Source organism: Xiphophorus hellerii, chromosome 16 (assembly GCF_003331165.1).
Source record: "Xiphophorus hellerii strain 12219 chromosome 16, Xiphophorus_hellerii-4.1, whole genome shotgun sequence".
In the NCBI taxonomy this organism is placed as follows: Eukaryota; Metazoa; Chordata; class Actinopteri; order Cyprinodontiformes; family Poeciliidae; genus Xiphophorus; species Xiphophorus hellerii.
In genome coordinates this window covers 7,424,445-7,437,784 of record NC_045687.1, presented here as the reverse complement: position 1 = coordinate 7,437,784, position 13,340 = coordinate 7,424,445, and the positions used below count along the sequence as shown (strand labels likewise).

At 36.4% G+C, this 13,340-nt stretch overlaps 1 protein-coding gene across 1 annotated transcript; it reads left to right on the top strand.

Moving 5' to 3' along the window:
• Window positions 1-1,776: 1,776 nt before the first annotated feature.
• On the top strand, window positions 1,777-7,873 carry ramp2 (receptor (G protein-coupled) activity modifying protein 2). The gene is made up of 6 exons (XM_032587894.1): window positions 1,777-1,904; window positions 2,451-2,522; window positions 2,608-2,637; window positions 4,989-5,015; window positions 5,167-5,338; window positions 5,456-7,873. Exons 1-6 carry the CDS (start codon window positions 1,820-1,822, stop codon window positions 5,703-5,705), a joined length of 636 nt encoding a protein of 211 aa, XP_032443785.1. The 5' UTR covers window positions 1,777-1,819; the 3' UTR covers window positions 5,706-7,873.
• The last annotated feature ends 5,467 nt before the right edge of the window (window positions 7,874-13,340 follow it).

Below are 13,340 nucleotides of genomic sequence, written 5' to 3'. Positions count from 1 at the left end.
TTGATGATACACCACAGCACGGATAAAGAGAGGATATTCCTTATGTAAATCATGCAGAGTAAATCTTGATTTACAGCAACAACAAAAAATGGAAAATGTAATCAAATGTGCCACCAAACGAGAAATTAAAGGGGAACTCCACTTTTCTGAATTTACAAGTTCAGAAAAGTGGTCCGGAAGAGTAGAGTTGCTTTTGAAACATTATAAATTAAATGTTAATCAACATTTTGATGTGTAACAATGGCACTTGACAATTGTTCACTGCATGTTCTACAGCTTTGTTTTTATGTATGTTTTTATGATGTAAAGAGCATTTTGTTGCTGAAATGTGCCATACAAACAAACTTCATTGACTGATTGATTGATTGATTGATTGATTGATTGATTGATTGGGCCCTCTGCATCATGGTTGGCTCACTTGCTCAATATCTCTCACACACCTTTTGCCCATGAATATTATCTTAGTTTAACTTCTATTTCAAGAACATGTTCCAAATTAATTAGTCTAATAAAATAAAATAGATGTCAATCTCAACTCTAACAATTAACATTTGTAATCAATTATTTTTAGATTACAAATGCTACAGAAAAGATTGAAACTAGACTAGAATATATGCTATTTTCACATTTGCAGCTCTGTTGAAATTGAATGATTATTTTGAAACTCATCACTTGTAGAATCCATGACTAAGTTACTAAAGATCACATTAATATGTTTTATTAATTAGTTACACAAATGCATAAAATAAAACAGAAACAAACAACAATGAGCATAAATTAACTCTTGGTGAGCCACTTTTGGCCTGTCAATTTGAAAAGCTTTGACATTGTCACAGTAAAACTGAAGAGAGGATTCCTAAAATCAAACTTTGTCTTCTATTTCTGGGAGCTGATTTTGGATCTCAGGTTGTGCAGTCTCAACACTTTTGCCTCTGATGCTCTTAAGATTAGTGGCAATAAATTTGATGATGATATATTTGTTAAAAGATTTTATGTATGATTGAAGATTATGTGTCAACTTTAGTCTTGAAAACTGTTGCTGTGACAACAAATTATGTTTAAGTTCAGTTTTGCTGTTCAACTCTCTTATCAAACAAATAAGAGAGCAGTTTCTTTCCCCCACATTTAATTTTCTCCCATCTAATTTCTTTCCTCCCCCTTTTTTTGATTGGCCAATTTCACATTCTTGCATTCTGTTCTTCTAATGTCACCCCACAAATTTCTAGCTTATGCAAATCAACCAACTAAACTACTTGGACCTTGTAAAAGGAGAACCTCCTTCATTATTATTTTTATTCAATCAGTCTGGCCAGGGTAAATTTCTTCCATGGCTTTTGTTTATTAGAAGTAGAAATAAAATGCATCATAACCCCCCCACACCCTAAGATCAGGTTTACAGTAATTAGGTTTGGATTAAAATTGAAACAACAAGAAGAAAATGAAAACAAATGGAAGAAAAAGAAAATCAATTTTTTTTTTTTGTAAATCACAGTTCTGTCAATTAGCTGTTGATTAAACACCTTTCTTAAACTTAAACCATTGTTTGTTCTATTATCAGAGGACAGAGAAAGACAAAGAAAAGAGGGGAGAATAAACATGAAACAGAAATGCTTCATGCTTTCACAATTTCTGAATCAAAAACTAGAGAGAAAGTGGTGATGACTTTGTACCAGTGGAGCACAGCAGTTGTCAGAAACTTTTTACCCCATGTGGTGAATCCGCCCATACTAGGAAATGAGGCTTTCCTGTTGTTTCTTTTTCTTTTTTTAAGCCTTCCTGTGTAAAGGTTGAGATATTTAATCCCTTCCCACTAGTGAAGATGAACAGAGTATTGTTCAGCAAAATGACTGTCACCAGATTCTCTCTTGTGTTCTCTGGCTGCTTAGTGACTTTTCTCATTTGGGGTAAGTGACATTTATTTTCATCGTCCATTTATGTATTAGGGTGAAGCAATGTTTACTCTTCATCTAATTTCTCAATAAGAAATCTGTCTCACTTTACGCAGGGAAATTACATTTAGAAAGAAACCAAACAACTGGTATGTTGTAGGTTATTCTTAAATGTATAGACCAAATACATATCCAAACAAGAATTCAGTAATTATTTCTGATCATGTGTAAGATTGTTAATACTGTTTAAGAAATAATTTAATTTCTGTCATATGAATAAGAAAGCTCCTCCTAATGTCAGAACATTTGTTGTAAGTATGTTTAAATGTCCTTGAGTTGAATATATTAAGACTTCCTTAAAGAAGTGGGAGACAAAGGGAGGATGCACTAACTCCCCATAGCGTGGATCTCGCTATTTCCTTCATCCTCCACACTTTCTCACACATTGAAAAATGCGTAAAAACAGCTGTTGACGAAATATGAGATCAATAACAGAGAATTTTATATCTTAAATTGACTGTATGTCTTTGCATTGCCAAAATTTGAGTTTTCTTGTTGCAGGATGCACAAATGTAATTTGTCTGGATAATGACAAAGCAACGGTGCAACCGCTCACAACAACAACAGTGTATGGTATGTGTGGATTTTTAAAGAAAATCAAAAATAAATCCTTTTGTATGTTGCTTGATGTTTTTAACCCATGCATTTATTTATTTAGGGTATAATGAAACACAAACAATGGATAACGGTGAGTTTGAACTTGTTTTTTTTGAGCTGTTTATTGTGTATCTGTGCGACGCTAATCAATTCAAGTGCAGTGAAAAAATATTTTCTACCTTCTTAAAATACAAAATACAATTTTCAAAAAGATCATTTCATTTATTAATGGAAAAAATAAATCCAAACCTATGTGAAATAGCATTTTCCTCCAAAACCTAGTAATTGGATGTGTCACCCTTGGTGGCAACAGCTGCCATCAAGTCTTTGTAATAACTGGTAATGAGTTTCTTGCATGACTGTGGAAGAATTTGGACCCACTGTTAATTGCAGAATTGCTTTAAGTTAGTCAGACCAGAGAATTTTTGAGCATAAATTTAAAGTCATGCCATGGCTTTGTGATCAAACTTAAGTCTAGACTTTGACCAAGAAAATCAGAAACCTTTATTTTGTTGTTTTTGTTGAGGGATCAGATTACAACCTTATCTGACTTTTTTTCTTTGCCCAAAGCCCCAGATTATCACACTCTCACCACCATGTTTAACTGTCATTATGATGTTCTTTAAAAAAATGTTTTACACAAATTTTACACCAGATGAAATGGGATTCAGATAATATGATCTTTCAACTTTTTGCATGACATATTGTTTATATATACATATACATTGTAGAAACTTTAGGAGGGATGGTTCAATATGATTTTATATTTACTGTAGATGTTGTAAAGTCACAGATGGTGAATATGGAAGCATTTCTCCTGAAGGCTTGTTTGGGATCACTTCTTTGAAATTATTTGTTTGTCCTGGAACAAACAGAACCCAGAAAACAGATCTTGCAGACTTTGTTTTCCGTGGGGACATCTCCTCTTGTGTTTTGTCAAAAGGATCCAAGATAAACTCCTGAGGAGGTCTCCACCAGAGGGGTCACCAGCAGTAGACATGAGGCCCCTAACGGTTTCAGGGTTAGAGGTTAAATGAAACCTCATTACGACCCCCCCACCCCCCACCTGGATCAACTTCCTCACTTTGTTCGTCATTCGCCCCACGCAACGTCAGTGATCAACGCATGAACTCAAAGTTGTGAAACAACTGGAACTTGGAGCAGAGCCCCTTTCGCTGTTCCTCATCCTGTGCCTTACTATTTTTTTCTTTCCCCAACTGTCCCCCCACCCCTTTCCCCTGCCAACACTCCCGAATGTGGGCTCCTCCTCTGCTGAAAAGACACATTTCCTGATGTCATTACTAAATCAAAATGCTGCTCCTCAGCAAACAGATGTTACATGAGGTTGAACATATAGTTTCTGTAACATCAATTTAAGCTCTGAAATGTAAACTGTAGATTTATATATGTATTTCTTTTTGTGTTTGATCCTCCCTCACTCGGCTTTTTAAGACTCCAAGAAACGGCAGTGAGGAACTACCGAGCAGATTTGAGATAATCATGAGCTCTTTATGAGATAAAAAAAAAAAAAAAAATTACATCTGATGTGGAAATGTTATGTATTCCTTGCCAGCATAGACATGTAATGGTCTTTTGAGTCTCATGGTTGTTTCAGAATAATAACTTATTCTATCTTTTGTTAAATTAACCTAAATATGAAATCGTGGCTGTCTGCACAGCACACCCTGCAGAGTCATGATTAAATCCACCCCAAAACGCTAAGCCCTAAATGTTTACTTATGTTTCCTATTTGGCAGAGGCAGCCCAAAAGGCAAATAAATCACATGCTGTGAGCTGGCCAGGCCTTTTCGACTGTGAGAAACTGAGACTAAAAAGCAGAACAAGAGTTAAAGAGTAAAGGGTTTTCAGATGTGAGTCCAGCCCCAGCTTGGGTGTGCTCTTTTTATTTGGGAGAATAGAGAGGACAATCTTTGCTGCCTCCACCCCTTTAAAAAAAAGGAAGAAAAACTAAAAAAAAAAAAAAAAAACGTGTGTTGAAGAGGCAAAGAGCTGCTGCCAAGGCGCAGGGCCATCAGACAGATCTTCGAAGAACATCTGCTATCCGCGGGTAACATTGTTTGGACATCTGGTAACCGAAGATAACCCTGTCGCGTTTCCTGTTATGCCTCGCTATACACATTTTGGAAGCTTCATCATTTGGGGAAAAGACACCTTTATTCTTTTTTTTTTGACATGAAGGGAGCTGTTGGTTTCATTGGGGTATTCCTCTCCTTTCTCTCTGGTGAGTGTGTGGTCTTCCTTTCACAGCTGCAGTCGCCTCAACAACAGTTGTGTTAGAAGAATTTGTGTGCTAAAACAGGCAAAGAAATGTCACAATGATTCGAGTTGATTTAGTAAGATTGTGTGTTTTGTGTTTTCTGTCTTTTCTTGTCAGAAGTACATATTTTACTCATAGAATGTTTTTCCATGTCTCTCATTTAGAGATCTCAGGACACCAACTGCAATTTCGTAGGTGGCATTTCTTACATACAATGCTAATGTAACTTAAGTCTTTTAAAAAATGTAAAATTGCAAGTCACTCTGTTGTTACATCTTAAACTGCTCTTATTCTTTTTGGATGTTTTCTCACATACTCTCCTTTTAATTCCACTTCTTGCAGCTTGTGCGAGTGATCCCGATTGCCACAATATTTGTAAGTTCTGTGAGAAGAATTATGGCAAACCATCAATGGAGTGTCTTTCTTCTTTATTTGATAAATATCTGAATTCTTTCAATGAGAAAATGAGATCACTAAACTCAACTGACTGGTGCGTCTGGGATAAAGTGAGCAGGTAATCTCAGTTACAAGTCACTAATTTTTACATCAGAGATATTTCAAAGCATATGCTGACATGTTTTGGGAAATGTCCTTTCCCAAAACATTTTTTATTTTATTTTATTTTCTGCAGCTCCTACAGCGACTTTACCACGTACACCGAGACCATATCTGACTGCCTGCTGATCCCATGGCCAAACTCACTGGTGGAAAAACTCTTTGTCAACATCCACTCTGAGTATTTCAAAACGTGCCCCACAGAGGAGTTTAGTGACCCACCACCAGGAATCGTGTTTGCCCTGGTGATCACTCCCATCTGCCTGATACCAGTTATGGTCAGCCTGGTGGTGATCAAAACCAAAAATGGGGATGGCACATCCTGATTTTAACACTAAATATGGCCTTTTATATTCATTTTTGTCCATCTACTTTACCATGCTTAGACTGATCCTATTCCTTCAATTCTCCAAAAATCCTGCAGACGTCTCAGTGACTCAGGACTAAATGGAGTAAACGCTTTGCTGCTTCGAATGATGTCTGTTGAATGACAAGTGTCTTCTTTGTAAATGAAATGATCAATATACTGTGGAATAACAGTTTCCTGTTTACTGTATTTACACTTTATAGGGAAGGTTCAGTTTCTTGAAAGTGGGGTTCTTTGGAGTTGCCATCAGCTGTCAGTACCTTACCTCAGGTGGACAATGCTTAGAACATTTCTTAAAGATCCAGAAAGACAGAAAAGTGGAGTCCATCATTCTGAATCAACTCCAGTTTTTAAAGTTTCACAGCAACTCAAAAGAGTTACTTAGGTGGTTATTTAACATAAAAGCCATTTGCCATTTATGATGAAAACTGTATTGATTAATGATCCATTACAGTAACATTGTGACATTCTTCACAGAAGAAAGATATAACTGATCAGTGAGATCTGATTTGATGCTAATGGAATAGGATGTAAAACAGCCATAAGACTGCATTTTCTCAAACTACTCACCATGAATGTCAAATAAATTAATGCAAGAGAGAAAAAAGAATTCCAGTGAGCTACTTTTTTCATTATAAGACCGTTGTTTTAGGATGAAAAAGATACATTTTATCCTAGTTCCACTTAGCCTACATGTTAGCAAGACTCATAACTTCTTTCCCTTCTCATAAACTGAAGGGATGCTTTGATCTTTACTTTGTTGGAACATTGACTGCTGATAGTTACTCTGCAAAATCCCACCTCAATGTCCCAAACTTTCACTTTAAGGAAAAGGCTGTGAAAAAGCGTTGTTTTTAAACTGACCTAATTACAATGTTGCTTTCTGTTTGTATTTGAAAGTTGGATTTTCTGATTTTCCATACAGAAATACAAAAAAAATCTGTATAAAGTCAGAATTTTAACTTGGAAAGTTGGAAGTGTCTGAGGAGTCCTGGGTTCAATAGACATGGTTATAGCACATATATTTAATTTTGTAGATGTAAACCCAGTTTAAAAATCCCCCCAAAACAATTACCGTAATCTTTTTTGTTGTGACATAGTGCTGTACAACATTTTGTGGTGGACATATTCATGTTTCAATGCAGAATATGGAGAGAAATGCACTATTATTAAATCATATTACTATAAGTGGTTAGCACTACAATTGGAAAAATCCCAGGGGTTTTCCAAATTATAACTGGAACACGATTACTCCTGATGTGACTTCATTCTCAACTCCAGCCTCCAAAACAAATAGGATGCAACATAAGTATTGACTCAACCAGTATCAGCACAATATTCTGGAGTCAAACCCTAATATAAACCAAAAACATATATTTAGTGTTGTTAGTGATGACAAAAGCTTCAGAGCTTGCAGTTGTAAAAGTATTATAACATTTTCAGTGACAGTCCAGATGTTTGGAATTAGCTTTGGCTGTTCAGAAAATTATGTTCAATTATAAATGAGCAACATAATATTTTGGTGCTCAAACTGAACTCGGATCAATGTTAAGTTTGATCTATGTTTGATATGTGTTAATATGACATGAAAATTAAGAATTGTTGAATGTATTTATCTGAAGGGGGTTCAAAGGTTAAAGCAACTGGAGCTCAATTAAAAGTGACCACTGCAGTAGAGCTCCCCATGCTGTTTTTCTTTCAGTAGCAAGGATTCTGCCTTCTGTCCTTCTGTCTAAATATTAACAATTCATAAGTAAATAATTGACAGTTTAACCTGACCCAGACAAAAGACATTTATCTGTCTGTGCAGACTAGTTATATACACTGAGTGATGACAAGAAGACCAATCTAAATTTCTTTGCTTGTAACATGACAGCGTTGATATGTGTTCAGTTGTGGATGACAGTAAAGCCACAGTAAGTGCTTTCAGGTTTGGAACAAAATGTGTATTCAAATACTTTCCTTTAATTTTGTTGTTGTCAAGAACAAACGGATGTAATTCGCAGCCTCAAGGAATACATTCAGTCCCACCATGTACTGCGCACATATCTGTATACTTTTATTGTTTTGTAAAGTATTAAATCTAAATGGATATTTTACCATCCAAATAAACTGATCATAAAGATACTGGTTGTTTATTTGGCTGTGCTGCATTGAAAATAATGGGAAAATAATAATAGGAATACAACTTTTGCAATGGAAATACCCTGAGTCCAACTCCATTTTAAGACAACTAACAGGATTGCTGCATCATTCTGTTAAAAGTATCCTCTCCACTATACTTTTGTTTGATGAACTGCCACATATGGCCATGTCTTCCCCCCTTCATGATATCTTCAGTGGGGAGTATTTTGTTCTACAGTTTCTGTGCTGTGTGAGCCCTGATGTAGTCAAGGAAGCCATGACAGCAGCCATGCATCACACCCTCATCTGGCACACACACACCCCCACACGTATGCCCACACACGCCTACACACTGCACTGAGAGCCTCTGTTTAATGCCTGTGAGTGTGTCCTTGTGTGTCTGGGCTGGGCTATGTGGGAAAGTGTGTTTTGTGACCTTTCTTCCTCTCTAGATATAGGGTCATGCTCACCACCTCTACCACCCCAGCCCCCTCTTTCTGATCTCATCCATTTTGTGTCCCTCCCTACTGTTATTTCCAGCAAACTGGAAAACAAGCTTTATACTATACTAAAAGATGTGAGTGTATATATATTTTACGGTATATACATCTATTGTCATCATAAAACAGCATCTGCATGATTTTCACAGCTTAGCCAACAATACCCAAGTGGATCATAAAACTCCAGAGTGCAAAACTTTGCCCTCTTGTGGCTTTATGAAGAATTGTAACAAGCTGTTTAGTTTGAGTACATATGTTGTGATGGGCCTGCCGTTTTTTAGATTATTTTTTATTGACTCCCCTGTTAAAAATGTGTAGAAGTCTTAAAAATAAAGTAATTTTTTCTACAGTAACATATCATTAGAAAGAAAAGCTTTTAAGAAAATTCTCAGTGCCATGCTACTCAATACCCCAAATAAATGTCAATTTATAAGTTATATAATAATTATTAAGCCCCTGCTTCATTGAGGTATATGTATGATGTGAGGTAGGTCCATTTTGCTGGGACAATTATAGTGATAAGAACAAGAAAACATGTGATTCAAGTGAGGTAGGTATGTGTTGAACTTTATGTGTCATGAAATAATAATTATAAAAAAATACCTACTATTAAAAGGTTAAAAAGGAAACTGTGACAAACAATGATGAATGATTGCCTAAGTTTGTCTGGCCGCCACAGTGAGGAGGACGGCAAGAGAGTGAGTTTAAAAAAAAATAACAATCACAACAACCTCACAGTTAGAATTGGTGCAAAGAGGGTCAATGTGTCTCCTCATCAGGCACTAGACATTATGTCTGCTGGCTACTTGGAGATCATGCAAGGAAAAAGACTTTCCCCTCCAAGTAGTTTGATTTGTCGGGTGAAAAACAAAGAGTTGAATATGTGAAAAAGCACTGCAGGTGATGTTAGATCACACAACTGTTTACCTAGACATTTTAAGCAAATTTCTGATAGTATTTGGCAGAAAACTGAAAACATAATTTGACCAGGTAATTGTGCTGTAAAGAGGAGGAGTGGAAATCTGCATGAAGCAGTGTTTAATTAGAACCTTAAAAAAACACTCAACGTGTACTCGTTGTTTGGGAGTGATCCAAAGCCTCTTCTCTCTAAGAAGAATATAGCAGCACATCTTAGTTTTACTGATGAAATGGAACAGATATGCGGCTTTTTCTTTTAAAATGCAGTCTCCCTCTTAAGAGGGATCTTAAGAGAACTTTGCAGACATAAATACATGTAAACCACAATCAAATGAATCAATGTTACTTAAAAAAAGGTAATTCCTCCATGACAATGGTGCAGATGAGTACTTGGAGTTATAAGCGTCAAAGGCAGTTTTAAGAGCTTTCAAACTTCTTAAAACTCCTCATTTGTATAACCCCTCTCTCTCTTTTCATGTCTGTGACAGTCTTTTCTGAATCCCTTTGCCAAAACATTGAAGCTGACCTTAAGCTTGACCTTCTCCTTTTTCATCATCATTAGAGAACTTGGGAATATTTTTGCTCCACTTCACTCGAATTTTCAGCTGGTGTTGAAAGAAGGCTGCTCCCACTCTACAATTCTTTCAGCTTATTCTGACTGATCGGGGAGCAGTTCTGATGTCAAACCCACTTGAATGTACAATCATCAGCTGCCAGCGTGATGTCAGCCAGCTGAAGGGTCAGCTCCAACACAGCAGAGCCAGCTGCCTGGCTCACAAACCAACAGAAAAATTAATTACTTATGTCACGTTCAATATCTCACATCAAAGAGTGCAGTTTTTAAAATTTATTATTTCTGGCATGTGAAGGATGTGTAGAGATTCGTATAATGTGTACTGGAAGAAAGCAGATTGAAACTTGATTATATAACTATAAAAGCATCCAAAGCAGCATTCATTCATCCATAACACATCAATAACTTGGCAGAGTGTCTCCAATATAACTTTCTTTTTTCATTTACTTTTACTGATGCTCTATAAAGCCATGGACCTGACACTGTCAACCTCAGTGCCAAAGTCTCTCTATGCTGCTATGTCTTCTGCAGTCAAGCTGCAGTCAATGCAAGGATGGCTGCAGGTTTAACTGCAGTCCTTCCTGGCTAGTCCACCAGATCATTGGGACGTAAACATTCATCTGTTTGCATGAAAGAGACCTAAGACCATGACTGTATGTATGTAATATTTTGCTTTTCAGTATTACTATTGTCACTTAAGGTGTACTTTTATGAACTTTAACATTTATCTTGCTAACTAAGGCCAAGAAAGTTCGACATGTATCTCTTTGGTTCCTTGCAGTTACTCTGAGGTTCTCACAGTACTTCACATCCATCCTCTCGAAAAGTTTGGCAGCTGTCTCAAATGTTTTACACATGTAAATAACTTTTCAATATGTAGAACAAGGAACTTTAACTTACAGTTCTCTGATTTTATTGCTGCTTTTGTAGAGGTAGCCACACAGATAATTGGTGGTGTACAGATGGTACTTTGGGAAGCTCTGAGAGTTTATGGCATAATAACCAACTTTTTTTTAACTTGAATAACTGTGGACTAGATGTACTGTATTTTATGTACTTATTGTCTAAGATTCCCCACAGCCAGTAAATTACAATTCAAATAAACACCTTCAGCAAATGTCTCATTTCTTGATTCAGAGAAAAAAAATAAAGACTAGAAAACCAAGGGAAATAAAATCTTTTTTCTGTTTTTCTGTAGGAGGTTGGACAGATTTATTTCACAGCTGAATATGTGTTAGTGGACAGACACCATTATGGTAAGCGACAGAGCGCAGCTCTTAAATGTGCAAAAAAATATTTCATAAACAACCTGGAATTGAGGAGAAAGTGTTAAAGTGATAAACAAAACACTGACACATCCTCACATTAAGCTATGACTGCTAAGTTGTCAAGGAAAGCATTCATATCTGCAGGATAGGCCAGAAACCAAAACACAACGTTAGACTGAAAAACACGAACAAGAACGGATAAAAAAAAAAGATAACAGATAAAAAACAGATCCATTTGAAATCTTGTGGGAGGTTGATATTCAAAATGAACCAACCAAACCAAAATATTACAAAATACTTAACTTGCACAACAGGGGTTGAAAATAACTGCATAAAATGTCCGGTCTAATATAAAAATGTAGCTCAAACTTTAGAGGTTCTGAAGATCCAAGATATTTATCAAAATGTAAAAAAAAAGTTGAGAGGGGAAAACAATGAAAGGTTCTCCCCACGTTATCTGTAACTGTTACATGATACACATTTGTGTTTCTCTCCATGCTGAGAGATTTCAAAACAACAAGCTAACCTGAGCTGATTTCTATATCTAGCCAGGAAAAACAAAACTTTTGGCCCCTGTGTTTTAGCTGAAGAAATCATGAAATAGATCCCGCATGTGTTTGGAAACAAGCGTGTATATCAGTGAAACCCCGCTCTGGCCTGAAACTTTTTGATTCTTTAGAGATTAAACTAACAGTGGAAGCCTGAAACTGACAGGAAGGCTGCCAGCCCTCTGTTCCAGGCTGTCACCCATCAGGTCAGACACATGGTGAACTATCAAAGACAACCAGACCCTGCTGGATGTCACGACATGTTTGGTGCTGGTGGCAGCTCAGGAAGACAGTGACAAAGTAGTTGCAGAAACAACAAAGAAAAAAGAAAGAAGCTTTGATCAGGAAGGAAGGTGTCTGACATCATTAATTGGACCCATTGAATGAATACATTTAATGTATTGCATTTTTATCTAATATGTTTTACCCTTTACTTTTCAAAGATATTATTTTGATTTGGAGATTCATCTGTGGGTGTAACCACGTTTCTTGTCGTAGCAGGCCTCTAGATGGCAGTATTTGAGAGCATTTTGTGCAGTGCACAACCAAACTTCAATTGCAAAGGTTTAAAAGATTATAATTATTATTTATTTAAAAAAAAAAAAAAAGCTAAATGTGTTTTTGCATGCATGATTTAAGCTCTGAAGTTTATTTTCAAATATCAGGTCAGGGAGGTTTGTCAGTTTTTGCTTCTGTGTGCACATCCAGTCAAGATTTCTGTTACAAAACATAGCACACGCAAACAACAGTTGGGGTTGTTTTTTGTTTTTCAGGTATTTGGGTGAACAATTTCTAAGATTTCACCTCACATGTGGTTCTTTGCTGTTCAGATCAGCTTGTTTTCAGCATTATGTTCAGGTGCAGAAGCTCGTGGATTTCTACACCTGTGCTCTCCTAATTCTTTTTCTAACCACCTTCCTCTTTGGAGGTAAACTGCACCTTCTTCAATTCACAAACATTTCCTTGATTCAAAGAGGATGGGATACTTTCTTAATTCTTTCTATTTCAAATTTAAAATCTCTAATTATACGCTCCTTTTACAATTTACTTTATCCCAACATTTAAAGCCCACAATGCACGATGGAATTTATCCAGTATATCCATATCTGCAGGTGCAGGTGTGTGTCTTTCAAACCTGGGAGACCCACAACAAAGAATGCAAACACACAAGCACTTATGAGGTAAAATACATAATAGAAAAAAAATGAAAGTAGTCTTAGGAGCAGTTGTTGGAAACACAAAGAAAAGATTAAAAGCTAAAATGTGTGTCAATATCTTCAATATGTCACTCAAAAAGCTTTGTGGATTAAGTCTACACAGGCCCAATTTCTGCCTCTATATTATTTGCTTTTTATTCAAATGAAACAGCGACAACTGAAACCTTTGATCTGTGCCTCTGTGTTGAGGCAATGGTTGATGCTGCAAAAAGCCTCGTGACATAATGAGAAACCAGAACCAGAATGGCAGCATGGAGACTTCAAATAGATTTGCTGAAACCTGATATCTTCTTATGAGATGTAAATGAAGAGCAGCTGTTTCACCGTCTGCATTAAATCTCAATACATCTAAAGGTTAATGGCGGTGTCTGCAAAGAACTGGCAGTGATGTTACTGCAAAAATAAGTACTTAGTGTTGAGATAAGGTAATTTATTGGGCGGTCAA